This window comes from Salmo salar, chromosome ssa20 (genome assembly GCF_905237065.1).
Source record: "Salmo salar chromosome ssa20, Ssal_v3.1, whole genome shotgun sequence".
NCBI classification, from domain to species: Eukaryota; Metazoa; Chordata; class Actinopteri; order Salmoniformes; family Salmonidae; genus Salmo; species Salmo salar.
This window is the reverse complement of record NC_059461.1, coordinates 22,205,604-22,230,744: the sequence shown is the minus strand read 5'-3', so window position 1 is coordinate 22,230,744 and position 25,141 is coordinate 22,205,604. Positions and strand designations below refer to the sequence as shown.

The 25,141-nt window shown below is 42.2% G+C and overlaps 1 protein-coding gene and 1 pseudogene across 1 annotated transcript in view; both read right to left on the bottom strand.

The window, feature by feature from the left end:
- The window catches only part of slc15a4 (solute carrier family 15 member 4), a 39,686-nt gene that overhangs the window by 4,005 nt on the left and 10,540 nt on the right, over positions 1 to 25,141 (bottom strand). The window contains exons 7-8 of the mRNA XM_014160265.2: positions 14,686 to 14,844; positions 3,663 to 3,821 (exon numbers count right to left, since the gene is read on the bottom strand). Of these exons, the coding sequence (XP_014015740.2) occupies positions 3,663 to 3,821; positions 14,686 to 14,844 (318 nt within the window). The remainder of the gene's footprint in view (positions 1 to 3,662; positions 3,822 to 14,685; positions 14,845 to 25,141) is intronic.
- Positions 11,711 to 13,830, bottom strand: LOC106579908 (spermatogenesis-associated protein 6-like; annotated as a pseudogene).

The window sequence follows — 25,141 nt, the reverse complement described above, 5'->3', positions numbered from 1 at the left end:
AATACCTTCCCTTATACAGTACATGTATTATATTAAGCAGGAAGACTTGAGCACCAATCTCAAGAAGAGCTCCTTATAAGAAGAGCTCATGTGACCATTTTTCCTGCTTTGGCACCGTTGCCCTCCATTAAAAACAGTCTTTTCATGAAGTATCATCAAAGGAGTCTTGAGCAGGATATGTGGGTCTCAACCCAAACTGTGAATGTCTAAAAGATCCCGACATCTGATCCTGGACCAGTCAGGACTTGAACCAAGTACAATTAAAATAAAAAGGCCATTTCCTGGTCTGTGACTGCAGCTACCTACTCAGAGCTCAAGCTTTGTGTTCCTTAAAGTCAATGGTGGATGAATACATTGAGCAGCAATTCAAAGGAGCACACGTTTCAGCAGAACAAAACATCTTTATGTATACAAGCCAACTCATGAGGCAGAAGGAGAGAAGGTTGACCTTTCATTGACTGACCGTGGGGTTAACTCCGCACAATGCAGTCTCTGTCAAAGCGGAGGTGAGATGGCTGCCTTTTCTAGGACCAAATAAAAGGATTGTGATGAATGACCAGTCAGATGTGATGTCAGCCTGACTGTGGAAAAAGCCCATTGGGATTTTAACCCTCCTGTTGTGTTCGTTTCATGTTAAATAATTCTGTGTTCCCGGTCCAAAATGACCGCCCCATTATAGCGGATTATAAATCCATAATAATACATATATGATCACCTCATGTTGTGTTAGATCTTTTTATCAACTTAAGTTATTGTGAACATTACAAGTTTTGAACTTCTATTTGCTATTTATGGCCTGTAGGCCTCATTGACCTGAACTCATACAACTTGTTTTTGAGTAAAAAAAGCATAATGTTTGGATTATTTTGACTATAACAAATACTCAGATTAAACATATTGTGCTATTTATCGCAGACTACTTTGTGTCAAAGTTTAACAAGGACTCTCTCCTCCTCACCAGTGTCATGATCCTCACATACAGTATATCGTTTGGTCATTGTGCTGCCACAGAATGAATTGTGAGCAAGGCCTCAAAATGCTTAATATACCAGAGCTGCGAGAAAAGGTTGTATACATTATTGAAACAATGTTGAGATTTTGTAGTCTCACCCATTCATTTCTAATGACAGGTCATTTTTGACAGGGAACACCACAGGTGTACAAAAGTTAAATAAAACACCCAAAATGTAATGAAAATCAGCAAAATGTATTTTGTGTGTTCAGATGCCCTGTGTGGACAAAGTCATGGAACCTTATGATAATCAGATTAAAGGAACTACATTTTTCAGAGAGAAAACTCAGTCCAATTTGACCAGAACACAGCAGGAGAGTTAGAGTCACCAAGTCGAAAACATAATACAAATACAGTCACGACCAGAATAACTGACACCCTTGACAAAGATGAGCAAAAAAATACTGTATACAGTAAGGTAATACAAATACTGAGCTATATTGTATGCAAAAATATATATATTTTATACTGATACAATTGGCCACAATTTTTTGTTTGTTCAACAACTAATACTTATTAAACAAAAAATACAAATTGGGGGTCAAAATTATTGGTACCCCTGTTTTCAATACTCCAGCACCCTCCCCTTGCGAGGAAAATGTCACAGACCCATTTTATAAAATATTTTATGAGATTGGAGAACACATTGGGAGGGATCTTAGACCATTCCTCTACACAGAATCTTCCCAGATCGTTGATATCCTTCATTTGCGCTTATGGACTACCCTCTTCAATTCAAACCACAGGTTTTCAATGAGTTTCAAGTCCGGAGACAGATGGCCATTGCAAAGTGTTGATTTATTGGTCAATTAACCATTTTTTTATGGATTTTGATGTGTGTTTGGGGTCATTCTCTTGCTGGAAGATCCACAGCCAAGTTACAGCTTCCCGGTAGAGGCAACCGGGTTTTGGGCTAAAAAAGTCCAGGTACTGGGTAAAGTTCATCATTGTTTTGAGCATACAATAGTATTGGTATTATTTATTGTACCGTTTTATTTTCTCATCTTTCTCAAGGGTGCCAATAATTTTGGTTGTGAGTGTACTACAGTTCCCAAAGGCATATGCCTTTACATTTGGACAGACGGACTGTATCGTTGTATCTTACATTGCTTCTCTACCTGTGCATGCCTGCTGCTAGTTTGTGAGGACAAGACGTGAAGAGAGAAGGTGGTGTAGTGAGACAGAGGTGAGTAGTAGCCTCCAGCTGCCAAGGTAGCTAGCTAGCTGGCTGGCTGTGGCAGCTCTATGGTGCGCACTCCAGGGGCAGTTTTACTTAAGAGGAGAGGGCTGTGTAATCAGGCCCCCAGCTTGTCATTAATACTGGGTGTCTATCCCCAGGTCTGCACCACTTTGCTCACCAAACCTCCTGTTTACTCCACGCTTCGCTCTGCCTCCGCATCACACAGCCCTCAGCCATGGAAATGAGGAGGATACGCTTCCATCGCTCCTGCAGAGCGCTGAGCCAAGGGGGGTGGGGGGGATAAAGACAGGTAAAGCCCAGCAAGGTATGTGAAGGAAAGACAAAAAGCAACTGCACAACAAACTGACAGGCTTTGAGGCCAAAGCTTTGGCCACCTGGATGTTTTATTCTGTTTGTTCACCCACCCCTACTCTGTGCGGTTTTTCTTGAAAATTACTTTTTCAAAAAGCAGCGCGAGATAGAGCGAAAGAGAGCAAGAAAGCTTGCAGGCAAGCCAGGCTCTCGTTTAACAATCAAATTATGCTTACTAAACAAACGGCTCCTCGGGCGAGGCTAGGCAAGTCGAAGGATGGATTTATGAAGCCGTGCCAAGCATCTCCAAGTGCTAATGTCATCAAAAATACCTCCCAACCTGTCGGCACACTGTATTAATGAGCTATTAGGTGTTTGTGGTTAAACAATTTACAGTGCAGCGTATATTCCGCATGCTCCCTGGAAAGTGCATCTGGGCCGGGGGGCTCCTTTCACCAGGGAACACATCCATCTGCTGCCACCGCCACACTATTTATTCCTGCACTACGACAGATTTACACAAACCTTTTGTCGTAGAGTCTGACATCTCTATTTATTACAGGAAACACTTAAAATAAGACAATTGCACCAGGATCATTTTTTCCTGCTTTGGTGCAACCAATTTACAAACTCCTTAAGTGGAATTTAAATCAGGACGACATGACAATTCTTGTGACGCGTCCCCCCAGGAAATACATTTCTGTTGATGTGAAAGTAAATACTGCAGATGGAATCCAAATGTCAATACTGTGCTCTTCTATACGAGGACAACAGTAAGCTATGACACAGTGCTGATGTTTTTGTCACACCATTTTTACAGTAACATCTATAAAAACTCTAGACAGTGTGCATGAGTGGAGCCAGAACATTATACTATTCCTCATCCCTGGAAAACTGTGTTCATACAGATCAATGGCCAGGGAGTTGAAGGTAGTTTTCAGAGGCCATGTTTAAGGCTGATTGTGATGGCAGGCTTCCCTAGAGTCTGTATACAGATCATTATACAGGCTGAGGCAATACAACGCACCTTCATTCTCACTCACATTTTTTTCTCCCTGAAGAGCCTGTCCAACTCCTATTATATGAGTAATGAACATTGTCTCATATGAAGAACCTACTTTAAGAACTTGTATTGGATGAGTGTTTTCTCTCTCTTACCAAAGTCCTTGTGGGAGGACATCCAGCCAATCCCCTTGAGGGAGACGATGGCCAGTAGGCCGGAGCCCACGAAGGAACCAATCCCAGAGAAGAAGAAGAACAGTCCCATGATGGCACTCTGCATGGACCTGGGGGCGGCTGAGTAGGCAAACTCCAGACCTGGGAGAGGAGACGGACACTGAACTCAACAGAGATCCATAGAAAAAACAAGGAATAAACAAGAAATACTAACAAGTAAACAAACACAATCATGCAGTACATCCGGTCATACTGTGTGGTGTGTGTATATGTAGTAGGCTTGGGAGTTATCCAGATTGTCATACCAACCTTGTGCTATACCGGGGTATTCGGTAATAATGGCACTGAACACAAAGGGTGCTGTTTTCAAACTCAATGATACTCTGAAATCCGAAGGATAGCAATGCTAACAAGTACATGTCAAATCCCATAGAGAATGCTAACTAAATGCTAAGGAGCGCATTGCAAACATTTTGTACAGTTCGACCTAAACTATACAAGTAACCAAAAATGCTACTCCCAGTTTGCTGCACGCACAAAACAAATATTAGCCAGCAAGGCTCTTGAACCAGGAGAGGATTCTCTGCTGTTACCAAGCAAATGCTTGATTTTGGAAGAAGCTAACCACTTTGCTAGATAACTAATTGGCTACTAAATTAGCAAACCAAATGCACAACTGCAGAGCATTTAGCACATTTTGGACAGTTAACTTAGATATCTAGTTGGCAAAACAGTTCCATACTGTAATTAGATCACCTGGTGCATGCTACACAACAGTGAGTGACTCAAGGCTAACGGGTTCGTTGTGCGCTTTTAAACAAACACCACGTGACGGGGGACTACCAGGTGAAATGAAGAAAGCGATTGTTTTTTATTTCCTATATGATTTGCACAAGTTAACTGCAGGTAACTATTTGTATCTACAAATATAAAAACTGATTTAAAAACGTCAAATAAATAGTTTCAACGGTATTGAAAAACCATCTCGTGGCTTTTTCCAAATACCTCGGTATACCGTCCAAGCCTAGTAAGTAGTGTAGTGGTCAGCAGCAGACAGTGTGTGTTACAGTGAGGATGACTTATTATCCATGGGTCCCACCCAGACAAAGTAGCCAGGGGGCGATCACTATGGAAACACCTCTCATGCAACACTGTAGAACTCCACTTACAGGAGATTAGATTTGCATCACAATAACAGGCCTTTCATCCATAACAACAATGTGATCAATTTATATACATGAGAGACTTGGCCTGCCGCTGCACTGTTTGACTGCTAAATATCAGTGAAACATAGGGCTGTTCTCTCCTCCTACACCCGCAGGCTACCTTACAGCAGCAGGGGACCATCTCAAGTACCTATTCAGCTGCAATTGTTTCTGGAAAAGGTCTCTCAATATTTTATGTGTCATGAGAGAGGAGGGGGTTGAGGGGGAAGGAGAACGAGTAAAAATAAAAAAAAGAAGATAAAATCATTTTTCTTTTGCCATAAGAGCTGCCTGCTAGCTGACATTGATAATTTCATGGTGCCTCAAACTTGTGATTTTTCAAATAAGGCCCTATAGCTGCAGCTGTCAGGAGAGATAAAGGAGCCTCTTAAGTACGGATGCCTTTTTAGGCATTCCTCCGAGGGGAACATTACAAGAAATCCATGTGACACAACTCCTCGTACACCTACCTGGTCTGAGACTAATGTAGCTTGTTACGATACAAAACACTTTCCTAATAGAAAAAAATTATCTGGTGTGGAAACTTTATTACACTGTGTCAAACGCCCTGCCACAACACACCTGACCTTTCCATTTGTTTCCACCTGAAAACATTTAGTTATATCGTCAGGTAACCTTTTGACAGCCAATAAAAAAAAAGCTCTGGGCTTGGTTACTATTTAATGAAATACATATCATAGGGTGAATGCATTAGTTCTTTCTGACAATGCACAGCAGTACAATGGGACATGTTGTGAACAGAGGAATTTGCAGGACTATTTTCAATAGGGGTGTGAACGGTTAAACAAAATTGGGATGGTTTAGAAAAAAATCCCTATCCGATGTATTTCTTTTACAAAATGTACAATACCGTTCAAAAGTTCGGGGTTACTTAGAAATGTCCTTGTTTCATTAAATAGTATCCGCAAAACACCAGTCTCAACGTCAACAGTGAAGAGGCAACTCCGGGATGCTGGCCTTCCAGGCAGAGTTCCTCTGTCCAGTGTCTGTGTTCTTTAGCCCATCTTAATATTTTCTTCTCATTGGCTAGTCCGAGATATGGCTTTTTCTTTGCAACTCTGCCTAGAAGGCCAGCATCCTGGAGTCGCCTCTTCACTGTTGAAGTTGAGACTGGTGTTTTTCCGAGTACCATTTAATGAAGCTGCCAGTTGAGGACTTGTGAGGCGTCTGTTTCTCAAACTAGACCCTCGAATGTACTTGTCCTCTTGCTCAGTTGTGCACCGGGGATTCTCACTCCTCTTTCTTTTCTGATTAATGCCAGTTTGCGTGGTTCTGTGACGGGAGTAGTACACAGCGTTGTATGAGATCTTCAGTTTCTTGGCAATTTCTCACCTGGAATAGCCTTAATTTCCCAGAACAAGAATAGACTGACGAGTTTCAGGAGAAAGTTATTTGTTTCTGGCCATTTTGAGCCTGTAATCGAACCCACAAATGCTGATGCTCCAGATACTCAACTAGTCTAAAGGCGGCCAGTTTCACTGCTTCTGTTTTCAGCTGTGCTAACATAATTACAAAACTGTTTTCTAATGATCAATTATCCTTTTAAAACGATCAACTTGGATTAGCTAATACAACGTGCCATTGGAACACAGGAGTGATGGTTGCTGATAATGGGTGTCTGTACGCCTATGTAGATAGTCCATTAAAAATCTGCCGTTTCCAGCTACAATAGTCATTTACAACATTAACATTGTCACCACTGTATTTCTGATCAATTTGATATTATTTTAAAGGGACAAAAAAAAAGTCACTTTTCTTTCAAAAACAAGGACATTTCTAAGTGATCCCAAACTTTTGAATGGTAGTGTACATCGCAGTGCAGATAACAAAACTACCACTAACAGGTCCAGATCATCATCAAGTGAAAAATAAAAATTCTACAAATACCTAACGCAACAATTCCATAACATTAGAAGATATCCTTTTTTTAAATGATTTGCCACGGATATAAAGTCCTCCGCACGTCATCTTCATTAACAGTTTGGAAAATGGCAGAGAGTGAGACAGGGAAGTGACAGCAAAGTCCTGTCTGCTAATACTTTGAGGTTAAAAGAGAAGGTGGTGAAATACAAACTTTGCGAGGTGGAATTGAGCTACAGTGGCAGTACAGGTGTAAAGCTTAACCATCTGAAAGGGAGGCACCGTGAGACCCAACCCGTTGTTGGCAGCAGTGCAGTAAGGGATGAAGTGAGAAAATCACAGATCACTGACTACAAAAATGATTGCAGTTGATATGCAGCCATTGTCAATGGTAGAGGATGTTGGCTCGCTGTCCCGATGGCATATATAGAAGCAGACTACAGGATGCCATGTCGAAAAACTTTGACACCCCGGATGAAGAAAATGTACAATGATCGCTCAAAGTATAAAGCGCAAGCTCTCAAACACCATACGTGGCTTTAACAACAGATTGTTGGATGTCAAAGAACACAGTCATACATCACTGCAACGAGACATCACATTGATGAGAAGTGGGACATGAAGTCCCAACATGGAGGACAGGCACACAGAGAACCTAAAAATGGCATTAACTACCATCATTGCTGAGTGGGTGGGGACAGCAGTAAGGTCAGCGCTGTCTGGCAGCCATGACTGCAGTAGATTGAACTGCATTGCCCCCTAGTGGTCATACGCAAGACCAAATCTGAAGTGTGAATTCACATGTCATTTTACGATTTTTTTTCTTATAGTTTAAAAATAAACATTTTACATTTGTCACATCCCTAATTTTCAATCCCTTACTTGTCTATGTGGAGGTAGATAGAATGAGTTGAGATTTAATTATAATAATAATGTCCGCTTCCCAACCACACGCAAAACAAACAAAGTTAAAATATTTTATTTTGCCTTCTCCCGAGGGCTATGTTGGAGGGGTCGATTTTTTTTCTTCTTGAGAAATAACATTAGCTTTAAAAAAATTCAAAAGATCAATCCCAGAGGGGATCATTGTACAATGTTTTTGCATATCCTTAATGCCCGAAAGCAGGCAAACTGCGGGTGGTGCATAAGGAAAGAATTACCATAGTCCCTCCAAGGATAAAGGAATTGTAATGGGGTAGGAGGTGGGCCCTAGATGTATTAAAAAGGATGTACTCAAACAGAATAAGACCAGGGGAAAACTGTTTTTTTCCAGACATATGTCACAATTCTGTCATCTAATTTTCCTTGAAGATATCCCCAGTGGGGTGGTGTGGAAAAAGTGCAGAGGAAGTTTATTTAAGGGCTCCCCACAGCTTTATTCTGTCTGTATTTGAATTTCATGGGTGTACTAGTACAGAAATAAAGTATGACTGCCAATTGTTTTTAATAGACACCTGGGCAAACCAGTGTGTACACTGTTCCAAACATAACTTTATTATGTTCAATTTAACTGATAATGTGGATCTAAAAAAAAATAATTGTGAGTACATTACTTCAGGTGAATAAATGATCTGCCCTCAGCCACACAACAGCTACTGTACCTACAGTGTATTTTTCCCTGGTTAGGGTTTGTCCTGGTTGCAGTTGTTAGCAGTAATGCCTCCAGGGGACATAATGTGGAAGAGCTGCCATTGGCACCAATCCCTCCACAACAGTCAATATGGTTGACCTGTGTCATGGTAGGGGATCCACAGAGATTATGACCATAACAAGACAGGGCACCTGATGAGAGGACATCAGCTGCAGACAGCCAGTCATATACACTTCCTTAGAATGAGTCAGTAGCTAAGGGTGCCAGGAGTAAGTGGCTAAGTGGATGCTGGAGGTTTTACTCAAGACAGTCTTGAACAGTCAGTCCTCTGGCTTACATTTCAGTCTACTCGCCTAGGCACAATACAAAAGACTAAACACTAAGTTGCTAAGGGTCTCCTATGTGGCGACGCCATTGTTGGGCTGAGGAGGAGAAACACAATCTTCAGTAACAACTAGCACTAACTTATAGAGAGGTTATGCATGAAAGACATGTTGAAGAAAATGAGGAAAAAAAGCATTCCTCTTATATGAAACACTAGACCTTGAAGACTTACAAAATATATTTTTGTATGCAATGTAAAATATAGTGAGGAAGTGACGACGAGCCAAATAGACAGACGGGAGGATGGCTCAATCATGGACCGATGTCTCAACAACCCCAGTCATCCTGGTAATTGAAATCTGTCCCAAACAGAAGCCTTAGCCTGGTAATGATCATGACTGCAGGAGAAATAGAAAGAAAATAATAATGAGGTAGGATTCTATTGATTTCAAATGGTGCTCTGCTCAAAGACCCAAGATGAACAGCTTATGTAATATCTCGCAATAGCTTAACCTTCAAAGATGTGAGGGAGGAGAGATTATATGCTAGACAAGATTTGCTAATACTGGTCATGGTGCTACTACAGTATGTTGTTACAGCATAATCAGAGTGAGGACAATCGGCGAACTGCTGTATACTTATGGCCTATTGTAACACCTTTAACACTACTCCTCACAGCACCCCAAACTCTACCCTTACCATTAAAAAAAATGAGGTGTTTATCTATAAAAAAAAACTAAAAACATTGTGACCAAAGAGAACAGACGAAATGGACATAGAAATAAGCTGGCTTGATGAAAACTATGGTGCTACCCATTCCAAGGTTAGAACTAACCACCAGAGGACTTGAAAATGAGCCGGAGCTGAGAGGATCACCAAAACTAAAAGGTATTTTGGTTTCAGTGCATTTTCTTTAAAAACAAAATGGTATAGCCTATCAATGTGTTGGCATACTGTGTAATACAATAGATAATTGTGTACTAAAAACGTGAATGTGTTTTTGCAGAACATACAACCATGCCGACAACCATCCGTGGAGATCAGTGGACAAAGGGCTGGACAATGGGCTGCACCGAAAAATGCATGGTCCCCAAGAAAGCAGATTCTTAAAAATGTGTTTCTGTACGCGGCATGTGTGTTGGAGTCACTTAATTCTTAATTGATCTACCGTTTCTATCATAGGCCACTGTAATCAATGGGGGCTCAGGGCGATACCATTCTGATCATCTGATGAAGGTACACATGGATCAGATTCAAACTTTGAACACCGAGATCGAGTCATTGAAGGCAGACCAGCAGAAAGAGAAACATTCTCTGGGGGCAGAGATACAGGCGACAGCTGATGCATTGGTTCAGAGCCAGGCGGCATTGGCGGAGAGCCTGGCGGCATTGGCGGAGAGCCAGGTGGAGAATGACGAGTTGAAGAGGGAGAGGAAAGAGATGGAGTCACCATCCATGCCAGGCCAGTCTGGAATTCCACCTCCGACAGGCAGAGTCAACATATGTGGCAGGTTCGTCAGGTCGTCGGTTCACCCTGACATTTCCATTCCTCTTCTGACATTAGAACTTGACGAACTGCTCACCAGGCACAGAATGGGGACTGGTCTTGATAAATCAATGAGATTTTTATTTATTTTCACAGATTCTCGATTGGCTATTGGTTAGCCTACAATTAGGGTGTGGATTATTTTGCTCTTCACTTGCAGTCACTTAGTGTCCTAGGCCTACTCCCGACCAGTCACGTGGTACAGCGCCATATTTTCCTACTATTAAAAACAGTCAAATGCATTCCTGATTTCAATCGCTTTTGCCGACATGTTGACATTTATTTATTGTTTAAATAGTCAAGGCTCCCTTTGTTCTTTTATTTTATAACTAAAATGCTTGAATGTGTTTAGAAGACATGTACGACTTGTATGCTGTGTGCTGACATGCACAAATGAATGAATGATAGATATACTGTCAATCGAAGTAGGCCTGTATGCCAATAAGTAAGTTAAACAGGACTCTTACTGTATGTCTACAGCTCCTTAACTTCTCAAAGATGCCCTCTGGTGGCCAAACTAGTATTAACAGCAACAATAGCTGACAAATAACGTGCCATATAATTCTTTATTCATTTTTAACCCTCCCCTAACCCGGGTCGATGCTGGGCCAATTGTGCACCGCCCCATGGGTCTCCCGGTCTGCTGCGGCAGAGCCTGGACACGAACCAGTATCTAGTGACACAGCTAGCAACTGCGATGCAGAGCCTTAGACCACAGCGCCACTCGGGAGGCCCCATGCCATAGAATTCTGCGGCACCCCGCAAGCTGTGCTGCAGTATGACGCAACTTTTAAAAGGAAGAACCACTGTACATCTAATATAGTTGTGTAAATTGAAGTTCAAAGTTTGCATTTCACCACCAAGGTCCAATGCCGATGTTCTCAATATCAAATCATTTCCGGGTAACGATTACGTACCTTACTAACCACGTTTCCATCCACACATTTTATGCGAGTAAAGTCATATCGTATAAAAAAATAAATGACAGCTATAATTTTATAAAATCCGATAGAAAATGTTTTCATTCGACATGGTGGGATCTTTTTGTGTCAGTAAAATATTAATGTTTTATACATTAAGTGTACAAATGCTTTCAGCACAACTGACAATTCATATCCACAATTCAAAGCATAATGTTCCTTTACTTTCGATGAGTGGATCAGCGTGAATTGGTTTAATTTCCAAACAACAAATATGATTGTTGGCATAATAGTTATCTATAGATCCATATTGTTAGCTCTTCTTTTAGCTTTGCCATGCCCATGCACAGAGCCCATGTATTTGTCTCATACTATTGTGTTACTGCTTTGACTTTGTCATCAACCATATAACGGCTCTCTGCAATCACTGAGGGAGAGTAAAGACTTTATGCTAGAAATTGAGTGACACTTACCTGCTTACTACATTACATTTACATTACATTTTAGTCATTTAGCAGACGCTCTTATCCAGAGTGACTTACAGTAGTGAATGCATACATTTCATACATTTTTTTTTGCTGGCCCCCGTGGGAATCGAACCCACAACCCTGGCGTTGCAAACACCATGCTCTACCAACTGTTCCAGCAAATATGTGTATATTTGCTGGAACATGAAACAGATTTTTTTTTGTCTGAGGGTACAAATCCACATAAAGAGATCAAATGAATTAACATCTGCTCAACCAGTTTCTACCCAGAGAATGAGTACACCAAATCCACAAGATAGACAGGAAAGACATTTAAAAAAGTACAGTCATTAAATCAGTTTAGATACATTCTTAGTACAAAAATATGTACAATTGTAAATAGTGCACACATGTAACCCTATAAATGAGCTAAAATCAGTGTCACCAGGGCACATATGACAAAGCTTTGGTTATAGTATAGCACAGGGTCAGTGTTCCTTCATCTTAGCAATCAAGTACCACCACAGTCATAATTGGAACCCAGCCAGGTGTCTGAAGCAATAATTGTGTAGGTCTCAGGTGGTGCTCAAGGCCCTCCTGTACATGTTCTTGTAGATGAGTCCCAGAATGTCCTCAAACACAGCCCTGTGGGGTTTCCCTTTGTAGCAGGCAACCTAACTGCTCCAGAATGTCCCATTGTCCAGGTGGACAGATGTCTCTCCAGGAGTGTCCCTGTCCTGGAAGGCCTGGCTATCACTTAAAGAGTCTTCGGCTAAGCGGGGGCCTCCGCTCTCCTGTGAACACCCATCCTCGTCAAAGTGTAGTTTCCTGTCAGTAGAATGGGGGTGGAGAATCTTCTGGACTCGACTGTGGATCTCCTTAGATGGACTGGACTCACTACTATGGAACCGCTCTCTGAGGGAGGAGCGGCTGAGCAGGGGACTCATCGGGCCACACACTGGGGTAGAGGACTGGGCAGCCAGGGCTGACCGGGCCTTCCTGACTGTGGTTCTGGAACAGTCCTGTCTGGAAGACTTCCCTGGTGATTTCTGAGTCTTCAGACAGCCAGTGCCTACTTTAACAGGCTTTGGTCTATAGCTGCCAAGGAGAGAGGAATCTCCTAAGGGGTCTAGAGCAAAGCTGGTGGACCTGCTGTGGGGAAGGCTTATTTTAGAGGAGAGACGAGATGAAGGAGTCTCGATCATAGAGACACGCCGAGTACTGGTGACCACAAAGGGGATCTGGGCCTCTGTTTCCTTCTTGAAATTGTAGGGCCCAAGTTGGAGGTAGCTGAGTCTCTGCCTGGCCTCCTCAGACAGTTGACACATCCTGCGGTGGGTGTAGGGAGAGAGAGCACGGGCCTGGGAGGCCACAGTGGGCTGCTCATAACCACTGGATGGACCAATCAGACTCAGATCCTTCCCTTTCAGCGTCTGTCTAGGGCTCCCGACAGCCTCTCTGACTGGTCTACGCCTCGCTGGGGACTGTTTGGCTGGGGATGGTCTACAATACGGAGGGGAGGCAGGCTGAGGCTGGATATCTTTCCCATCACATTCCTCAATGACGGACATGGTTGCAAACTCCACTTTAGGAGAGATTCCAGGGAAACAGATAGATCTCCTCATCAGCATCTCTCTACTATCAACCATCATGATGAAAATGCTAACAGAAATCATAGGGTTTTATTTTCTCTCAGGGGAAAAACTGGGAAATACAATTTAGACAGCATACCACAACAAGCTAAAACTATAACTTAATAAATGTCCTTGTGAAGGGTAAGGAAAGCATAATTCCTGCAGGTCCTATTCACTGTGAGAGGGTATGAACCAGGATGACCTTCTAAGGAGAGCTCTTGCAGCCATAGAGAAGAGATCCTCCTAATTCTATGATTGCAGCCTACATGCTGTGTTCAAAATAGCATACATACAAAGTAATTTGAATCAAATGGTCAAGACCAAAATCCTTGTTTACTACGCAACGTATTCCATTCACTCAGATAGCAATTCATGTATGTATTTTTGCCATTTACTCAGACGGCACCATTCACTGCAGGTCCAATTCACTGTGTGAGGGTGTCAACTAGTGTGGGTGAACTTCTGAGAAGAGCTCTAGTAGCCTATATGATGTGTTCAAAATACTTGAACCAAATGGACAATGTATTTTTGCCATTCACTCAGATGGCATTTCATGGACAGGGTCAATGTTGGGGCGGCAGCGTAGCCTAGTGGTTAGAGCGTTGGACTAGTAACCGAAAGGTTGCAAGATCGAATCCCTGAGTTGACAAGTTAGAAATCTGCCGTTCTGCCCCTGAACAGGGCAGTTAACCCACTGTTCCTAGGCCGTCATTGAAAATAAAAATGTGTTCTTAACTGACTTGCCTAGTTAAATAAAGGTTAAAAATAAATAAAAAATGTTATAGAATGTAATGTTACCCTTAGTAGCCGTACAGGTACTAGAGGTAGAACTAATGTAGCATGCCAGCACTGGTGGTGGTTACAGAGAACAATCAAACTATATGAATGTGGTTGTCCATTGTCTGTAGAGGCTGCAGATCATGCTGCTCAGCAAAGTATCTCTTTGTGGCAAACTCTATCCCTACTAATGTATCCCTCCCTGGATTCCTTACCTAGCCATTTCAACAGTTGCTATACATATGTAAGGATGCAGGAAGGGTTTTGTGTTTTAGAACAGAAAACCATTGGGGCATAAGGATGAAGAGGAAAACAATGTCAGGTTGTTCAAAGGCTGGAGGAGAGGACTATTAATCACAATGCATACTAAAAGGTTGCTTTACCATTACATAGACTACTGCACTTCAACTTCCCCTTTAACAAAACATTATATAATTGGCTACTGGATAATAGTGGTGGTGCAATCAAGATACATTTTAACAATTAAATCAACATCTATTAGTAGTGACTGTATGACTGCAAGACCAAATTATCACTTGTAACCAAATCTGTTAAGACAATCATTGTCATTATCAGATCTCTGCATCTCTTTGTAATGCTATATACGCTTCCTTTAGACATTTCTATATCCTCTGGGCAACGGAACAGCATTCCACTCACCTGCGATGCTGGCAAAGATTTCGCTGATTCCGATGAGCACATACTGGGGCACCTGCCACCATATGGGTAGATCTGCTGCGTAATAGATGACGTCGCCAAAGACCTGGTCGATGGTGCCATTAGATTTGATGATCTCAAGTCGTTTTGTCTCCAGTATACCTGTAGTGAAGGAGGCACAAAATGTGTATATAATGTAATTCGGCCTAGATGCTCGAATTATGTCAGTGCACGAAAACCAATGGGAACAAAAACTTGAACAACTCTTGTTTTTATGGATTATGAAAATACGTAATGGTTAATTTTGTTTGTAAACACTACAAGATAAAGCAATGGCTATCACCCATTGTTATTATTGATCGGCACCATCTAAAAGATGAGGACTTTCAACTTTCTATGCCGAGATGCAACACTTTTGCCCTCAATATTCAACAGTCATAAAAACAGAATACTTGTACAAGTCCATTAGGGCTTAAGTGTCAAGTCAAAGCCAGCGCTTAATTAAGATCACATCTGCATGCTCACACTCAGACATTACAGCAGATCGTAATGGAGGAGAGAGCCGACAACTCAACAATAACACCCCCAGCAGTCGTCATCAGCAGCTGCTTCCTAAAAGCTTTAAATCGATAACCATTATCATGGAACCAGCAGCTATTTCCAGATAACGCCCAGAGACAGCCTCCTATCGTTGCCCCACACTTAATGCTGTATTTGAGAGGGGATGGGGCCTTCTAATCCAGCTATCCTATAATACCGCCTGTCCATCCCAGGCAAGGCGGTCGCTGCCCTGCCCAGAGCAACTTCTTACACTCGCCATAAAACACACATATACTGCTTTTACAACATCATATCAGGCATTTAAGCTCTATCCCTGGGTGCTTTAAAAAAAATTAAAACTAGAGCTACTTTTGCATATCAATTATAGAACACATTCAGCACTAGCTGAAGCAGATTAGAATTGAGTTTAACAGATTGTCAAAACTGATAAAAGGCAACGTCAATGGCCTTCAAAGGCAATGTCAACGCAGCTTTGCCATGTTTCCCACACCATGTGGTGAGGGCCAGCTTATTGCTCCACCACTCAACAAGGGCATAGCCATAGATGTCAACCCTGTGAACTGAGGATAGCAGGCGTGCAAGACAGTGTTGATGCTAGCTGTGCCCGAGGCAACAGATACCACTATGGCAGACGCACAGCTGCCAATCTGTGTCCTACGGTGTGAGTTCCCTATAGACCATTAGGTCAGTTACTGCGCAGCAGAGGATTAAGGCCTCTTTAATATAGTAGTTAGCAGGAGTAACAGAGTACAGACCATCAATTAACTATAAAGGCACTCTCCAAAGTAGCCCATAGCACATTACATACACTGAAATGTATAGGACATAAATCAGTGTTTCTGAAACGAATTATTATACTATAATAGCTATGTGATTTGCTGCATTACACATTAAAGAGAGCATTTCACAACTAAATCAGTGTGTGACGAGGTGGGGGCATGCAAGAGTAGAGTAAAGGAGTTATGCAGCATTCACCCCCTACCTGTCCACTGTGTGACCAATGGCCACAGTAGAGGCTGCTGTACTGCCATAAACCCTTTATCATCATTACTTTGAGTTCAAATTGTTTAAAAAAAAATATATTCTAAATCAAATTCAATTTATTTATATAGCCCTTCTTACATCAGCTGATATCTCAAAGTGCTGTACAGAAACCCAGCCTAAAACTCCAAACAGCAAGCAATGCAGGTGTAGAAGCACGGTGGCTAGGAAAAACTCCCTAGAAAGGCCAAAACCTAGGAAGAAACCTAGAGAGGAACCAGGTTATGAGGGGTGGCCAGTCCTCTTCTGGCTGTGCCGGGTGGAGATTATAACAGCACATGGCCAAGATGTTCAAATGTTCATAAATGACCAGCATGGTCAAATAATAATCAACCTTTTTCTTCTCCCTACTTTCAAGTGCTGCAATTTTCTACTTTTTTCTTCTCCCGACTTTCAAGTGCTGCAATTTTCTTTTAAAATGTTCTTATGGTAAATAAATGGCAAGAAAAGTCTTTGACCATATGAAACAAACATACACTAAATACATTTCCTTTTTGCAATAGTACTGGCATAGTGAGCATCTAGACAGCATTGTCTGTGTCCAAAGAATAGCATCATTAGAGGTGGTTAATATAAACGATACAATAGCAAAAAATCTAGTGTATATAGGTTCTTTATCAGACAGATTTTTCATTTAGCCTTTCTCACACAAATACACATCCCCACCTACCTACACTACAGTACCTAGTATAGATGCACACACATGCACACACACACCCATGTTTAGACAGTAAGTTGGTAAGTAATTCCTTCTGCAGGGTGCCTGTGGTTGGCTGTGGTTTATTAATGACAGTGCTGCAGTAGTGAGTGGGATCCTGCCGAGCTGGTCTGTCCATTGGGAGGGAGGGCTGTGTCTCTGGGGTCTTCATTAGGCTCTGATGACATCCCCACACCAGCTAGCTAAAGCCTCTGGATCACTATCCCTCTATCACACTGTCATACGCCTCATACAGTAGAATGTAATGCAATATCTATACACTGCATTAAAAAAGTACTCAGACCCCTTCACTTATTCCATTTTGTTACGTTACAGCCTTATTCTAAAATTGATTAAATAAAATTGATTAAATAAAATAAAAATCATTGATCTACACACAATTATACACATTTCCACACAGAGGTTGGAATAATACTGTGAAAATGATAATGCCCTTTTAGTGTAAGAGCAGGTACAAAAGAACGCCTGCAATTTCAGCCTGTTTTGGTGGGGTGGAGTTTTGGCCTACCTTATGACATCAACAGGCGGTAAATTAGTTAATAGACCAATAAGAGTTCCAAACCTCTCTGCCAATAGCAGCTAATTTTCAGTTTTCCCCTCCCCAGTCATACCACTCCCAGACAGTCCAAACAAATGTCTTGCTTGAGAAATTGCTATTTGCTTAGAAGCTATTTTCTTTCTTTTTGAATATTTTAATTGAAAACATTTACAGTAGATGTTTCAATTGGCAAAACATTTTCATGCAAATACACTAGAATCTGCATAAAGAAAATGCAGTGCATTCAGAAAAGAATTCAGACCCCTTTTTCCACATTTTGTTACGTTACAGTCCAATTCTAATGGATTAAAAAAATAATAATAATAATAATAAAGTCCATTAATCTACACACAATACCCCATAATGACAAATTTTTGCAAATGTATTAAAAATTAAAAACAGTATTACATGAGTATTCAGACCCTTTGCTATGAGCCTCGAAATTGAGTTCAGGTGCATCCTGTTTCCATTGATCATCCTTGAGATGTTTCTACAACTTGATTGGAGTCCACCTGTGGTAAATTCAATTGATTGGACATGATTTGGAAAGGCACACCTGTCTTATACAAGGTCCCACAGTTGATAGTGCATGTCAGAGCAAAAACCAAGCCATGAGGTTGAAGGAATTGTCCGTAGAGCTCCGAGACTGCACAGATCTAGGGAAGTGCACCAAAAAATGTCTGCAGCATTGCAATTCCCCAAGAACACAGTGGCCTCCATCATTCTTAGAATGGAAGAAGTTTGGAAACATCAAGACTCTTCATAGAGCTGGCCGCCCGGCAAAACTGAGCAATCGTGGGAGAAGGGCTTTGGTCAGGAAGGTGACCAAGAACCCAACACTCTGAAAGAGGTCCAGAGTTCCTCTGTGGAGATGGGAGAACCTTCCAGAAGGACAACCATTTCTGCAGCACTCCACCAATCAGGCCTATATAGTAGAGTGGCCAGACGGAAGCCACTCCTCAGTAAAAGGCACGACAGCTCACTTGGAGTTTGCTAAAAGGCATCTAAAGGACTCTCAAACCATGAGAAACAAGATTCTATGGTCTGATGAAACCAACATTGAACTTGGCCTGAATGCCAAGTGTCACGTCTGCAGGAAACCTCGCACCATCCCTACGGTGAAGCATGGTGGTGGCAGCACCATGCTGTGGGGATGTTTTACAAGGGCAGGGACTGGGAGACCAGTCAGGATCGAGGGAAAGATGAACAGAGCAAAGTACAGAGAGAGATCCTTGATGAAAACCTGCTCCAGAGCGCTCATGACCTCACCTAACAGGAAAACGACTCTAAGCACACAGCCAAGACAATGCAGGATTGGCTTCAGGACAAGTCTCTGAATGACCTTGACTGGCCCAGCCAGAGCCCGGACTTGAACCCGATCGAACATCACAGGGGAGACCTGAAAATAGCTGTGCAGTGACACACCCCATCCACCCTGACAGAGCTTGAGAGGATCTGCAGAGAAGAATGTGAGAAACTCCCCAAATACAGGTGTGCCAAGCTTGTAGCGTCATTTTAATTCCTTATGTGACCCGTTTCAGGAAACTAGGCATATGTCGCGGGTCACTACTTCACAGGAGAGCCATTTGAACATAAAGTTTTTATTTAATCAAAATGTGATTTTTGGCAGAAATGCCTTCTTGAATATGTGAACTTTCATGTGCCTTAAAAACAAACTTGTATGCCATCTGTAAATACGAATAAAATTGTTCAATTACGAGCCTAGTTGGTTTAGCCAAAGAAAAAGCGGCAACCTTCCCACTTGCCATGATATGCTGAGATGCCAAGAGATGAGTTCGGATTGGTCTACCATTTAGCACACTTCTGTCTATTTGAGCTGGTCAGTATGCCTAGGTAATCCTGTCTAATGCGTAAAAAAACGAATGTATTGTGTATTAAAACTGTATAAGTGTTGCTCTCCATTTTCTGGAGAACTGAGTTTTGAAATCAGTGGAATTTGAGTATGATAGTTTCCGGATTACATCTTCAAACTAAGGGCAACCATGGCATCCGACAGGAGATGCGTCCAACCATGAATGATGTATACGGGTAAGAGTCTGGCTAGCTACATTATCAGATATTAGTTTTCTAATTTTGACAGAGCCATTTACTTGGCTAGCTAACATCGAACCTGGTTGTTAGCTACCTGCAGATTCATGCAGGGTAGTAATGTCTTGAGTTGTGATTATGGTTCATTGTTTACCTATCTAGCTCCACTATGCAAGTAACCATTTCGCGTGCATTTGTAAATTCAGTCTGGCCATCAACTCCGATTTCAGAGCACTCTCGTCTGAGTGTGCCAGAGAGCGCAGAATAACCAATGTATTTACACTCAACACCGATTGAAATGGCCAGTGTCTGTAAACGCGAAACGCTCTGAATTTACAAATGGACAATCTGACAGCACAGTTGCAGTCACCAACGCTCTGGATAACATAAAATAACAGCCTAACCAGCTCTGCTTGGGCATGTAATGTTCTGTGAGCTGTTCTCTCTCACTTAGATGTCTGGAAGTAGCTAGCAAGTTAGCTTGGGCGCTTGACTGCTGCTGTTAGTACATTCGGATCAACCCCTTAAAGAGATGGGTGGGGCTAAAGCTTAAGAGGGTGTGAACGATGCTGAATGGGTGTAGACAAAGGGCTCTCCAATAGTAGTACCAAAACATTCAAAGGCCATTTCCTCAAAAGTGAGTTTACAAGTTTATCAACTTTCAAAGCAAAATTACTTTCCCACTGTTCCTCAACTGTAGCGTATGATATACAATTTTGTAGCTAAGAGTCTCCACTTTTATCCAATGTAAAAAACACAATTCATAAAATGTTGCTACATAAGACCAATTTGAGCCGGTCGGTCACATATTAAGCAAACCAGATGGCACCATTTTATTGGTTTTTAAATTTACGGAAAGCCAGGGGCACACTCCAACAGCATGTATGTTAAGTGAGTCCGCCAGATCTGAGGTAGTAGGGCTGACCAGTGATGTTCAGCTGATAAGTGTGTGAATTTGACTATTTTCCTGTCCTGCTAAACATTCAAAGAAAATGTATGGAGTAAAAAGTACAATATTTTAAGGAATGTAGAAGTACAAGTAGTCAAATATATAAATAGTAAAGTACAGCTAACCAAAAAAACTACTTACGTAGTACTTTAAAGTATTTTTACTGAAGTACTTTACACCACTGCTATTAGCCAATGTGCAATCATTGGATAACAAAATGGATGTGCTCTGATCAAGACTATCCTACCAACGGGACATTAAAAACTGTAATGTTATGTTTCACCAAGTCGTGGCTGAACGACAACATGGATAACATACAGCTGGCGGGGTTTTCAGTCCATTGGCAAGATAGAACAGCTGCCCCCTGTAAGACGATGGGTGGCGTCTATTTGTAAATAACAGCTGGTGCACAAAATCTAATATTCAGACTGTCTCGAGGTTTGGCCCGCCTGAGGAAGAGCATCTCATGATAAGCTGTAGACCACACTATTTACCAAGAGTTTATCCATTTCCCACCGCAAACCGATGCCAGCACTAAGATGGCACTCAAAGAGCTGTATAACGCCATAAGCAAAGAAGAAAATGCTCATCCAAAGGCGGCGCTCCAAGTGGCCGGGGACTTTAATGCCAGGAAACGTATACATTTTACCTCATTTCTACCAGTATATTAATGTGCAACCAGAGAAATTAAATTAAAATAAAAACTCTAGACCACCTTTACTCCACACAGATACATAGTGTACAAAGCTCTCCCTCACTCTCCATTTGGCAAATCCGACTAACTCTATCCTCCTGATTCCTGCTTACAAGCAAACAATTTTATTATTTTTTTTTGTCATTTAGCAGATGCTCTTATCCAGAGCGACTTACAGTAGTGAGTGCATACATTTCATACATGTATTTTTTGTATTTTTTCCCCCGTACTGGTCCCCCGTGGGAATCGAACCCACAACCCTGGCATTGCAAACACCATGCTCTACCAACTGAGCCACACGGGACCAGAAGTCAGGAAGTACCAGTACCACGGGATGAAAGCAGGAAGTACCAGTGACTCGCTCAATAAGGAAGTACCAGATGACCCAGATGCTAAGCTACAGGACTGTTTTGCTAGCACAGACTGGAACATGTTGAAGAGTACACCACATCAGTCACTGGCTTCATCAATAAGTGCATCGATGACATCATCCCCACAGTACATTCCCTAACCAGAAGCCATGGATTACAGGCAACATCCGCACTGAGCTAAAGGGTAGAGATGCCGCTTTCAAGGAGCGGGACTCTAACCCGGAAGCTTATAAGAAATCCCGCTATGCCCTCCAATGAACCATCACAGGCAAAGCGTCAATACAGGACGAAGATTGAATCGTACTACACCGGCTCCGACGCCCGTCGGATGTGGCAAACTATTACGGACTACAGAGGGAAGCACAGCCGCAAGCTGCCCATTGACAAAAGCCTACCAGACGAGTTAAATAACTTCTATGCTCGCATTGAGGCAAGCAACACTGAAGCATGCATGAGAGCAACAGCTGTTCCAGGCAACTGTGACCATGCTCTCCATAGCCGATGTGAGTAAGACCTTTAAACAGGTCAACATTCACAAGGCCGCAGGGCCAGACGGATTACCAGGACGTGTACTCGAGCATGCGTCTGAATAACTGGTAAATGTCTTCACTGACATTTTCAACCTCTCCCTGACCGAGTCTGTAATACCTACATGTTTCAAGCAGACCACCATGGTCCCTGTGCCCAAGAAAGCAAAGGTACCGTCCTGTAGCACTCACGTCGGTAGCCAAGAAGTGCTTTGAAAGGCTGGTCATGGCTCACATCAACACCATTATCCCAGAAACCCTAGACCCACTCCAATTTGCATACCACCCCAACAGATACACAGATGATGCAATCTCTATTGCACTCCATACTGCCCTTTCCCACCTGGACAAAAGGAACATCTATGTGAGAATGCTATTCATTGACACAGCGTTCAACACCATAGTGCCCTTAAAGCTCATTATTAAGCTAAGGACCTTGGAACTAAACACCTCCCTCTGCAACTGGATCCTAAACTTCCTGACGGGCCGCCACCCAGGTGGTAAGGGTATTTGACAACACATCCGCCATGCTGATCCTCAACACGGGGGCCCCTCAGGGGTGCGTGCTCAGTCCCCTCCTGTACTCCCTGTTCACTCATGATTGCACGGCCAGGCACGACTCCAACACCATCATTAAGATTGCCGGTGACACAAGTGGTAGGTCTGATCACCAACAACGATGAGACAGCCTATAGGGCGGCGGTCAGAGACCTGGCAGTGTGGTGCCTGGATAACAACCTCTCCCTCAACGTGATCAAGACAAAGGAGATGATTGTAGACTACAGAAAAAGGAGGAAAGAGCACGCCCCCATTCTCATTGACAGGGCTGTTGTGGAGCAGGTTGAGAGCTCCAAGTTCCTTGGCGTCCACATCACCAACAAACTATAATGGCCCAAACACACCAAGACAATCGTGAAGAGGGCACGACAACGCCTATTCCCCCTCAGGAGACTGAAAAGATTTGTCAGCTGCACCATCGAGACCATCCTGACTGGTTGCTTCACCGCCTGGTATGGCAACTGCTCGGCCTTCAGCCGCATGGCAGAACAGAGGGTAGTGCGTACGGCCAAATACATCACTGGGGCCAAGCTTCCTGCCATCCAGGACCTCTATACCAAGTGGTGTCAGAGGAAGGCCTTAACCTGTTAGGGCTAGGGGGCAGCATTTGCACGTCTGGATAAAAAAAATGTACCCGATTTAATCTGGTTACTAATCCTACCCAGTAACTAGAATATGCATATACTTATTATATATGGATAGAAAACACTCTAAAGTTTCTAAAACTGTTTGAATGGTGTCTGTGAGTATAACAGAACTCATTTGGCAGTCAAAACCCTGAGACATTTTCTGACAGGAAGTGGATACCTGATGTGTTGTATTACCTTTAAACCTATCCCATTGAAAAACACAGGGGCTGAGGAATATTTTGGCACTTCCTATTGCTTCCACTAGATGTCACCAGCCTTTACAAAGTGTTTTGAGTCTTCTGGAGGGAGATCTGACCGAACAAGAGCCATGGAACGATGATGTCCCATTAGACACCTGGCGCGCGAGTTCATGTTGGGTACCCTCGTTCCAATACGTTATAAAAGAGTATGCATTCGTCCACCTTGAATATTATTCATGTTCTGGTTAAAAAAGGCCCTAATGATTTATGCTATACAACGTTTGACATGTTTGAACGAACGTAAATATATTTTTTTCCCCTCGTTCATGACGAGAAGTCCGGCTGGCTTAGATCATGTGCTAACAAGACGGAGATTTTTGGACATAAATGATGAGCTTTTTTGAACAAAACTACATTCGTTATGGACCTGTGATACCTGGAAGTGACATCTGATGAAGAGAATCAAAGGTAATGGATTATTTACATAGTATTTTCGATTTTAGATCTCCCCAACATGACGTCTAGTCTGTATCGCAACGCGTATTTTTCTGGGCGCAGTGCTCAGACTATTGCAAAGTGTGATTTCCCAGTAAGGTTATTTTTAAATCTGGCAAGTTGATTGCGTTCAAGAGATGTAAATCTATAATTCTTTAAATGACAATATAATATTTTACCAATGTTTTCTAATTTTAATTATTTAATTTGTGACGCTGAGTGGACTACCGGTTATTGGAGGGAAACGATTTCCTCAACATCAATGCCATAGTAAAACGCTGTTTTTGGATATAAATATGAACTTGATAGAACTAAAAATGCATGCATTGTCTAACATAATGTCCTAGGAGTGTCATCTGATGGAGATTGTAAAAGGTTAGTGCATCATTTTAGCTGGTTTTATGGTTTTGGTGACCCTGTCTTTGAATTGACAAAACATTACACACAACTCTTGTAAATGTACTGTCCTAACATACTCTAAGTTTATGCTTTCGCCGTAAAACCTTTTTGAAATCGTAAAACGTGGTTAGATTAAGGAGATGTTTATCTTTCAAAGGGTGTAAAATAGTTGTATGTTTGAAAAATTTGAATTTTGACATTTATTTGGATTCAAATTTGCCGCTCTTGAAATGCACCTGCTGTTGATGGAGTGCACCACGGGTGGCACGCTAGCGTCCCACCTAGCCCATAGAGGTTAAATTGTTAGACTCCAGCCACCCTAGTCATAGACTGTTCTCTCTGTTACCGCATGGCAAGCGTTACCAGAGCGCCAAGTCTAGGTCCAAAAGGCTTCTTAACAGCTTCTACCCCCAAGCCATAAGACTCCTGAACAGCTAATCAAATGGCTACCCGGACTATTTGCATTGTCCCCACCCCCCAGTTTTACACTGGTGCTACTTTTTATTATCCATGCATAGTCACTTTCTCTCTACCTACATGTACATATTACCTCATCTAACCAGTGCCCCCGCCCATTGACTCTGTACTGGTAGCCCCTGTATATAGCCTCGCTTCCGCTATTTTGTTGCTTCTTACTTTGTATTTTATTACTGTTTATTTTAGTAAATACTTTAAACTTTTTTTCTTAACTGCATTGTTGGTTAAGGGCTTGTAAGTAAGCATTTCACTA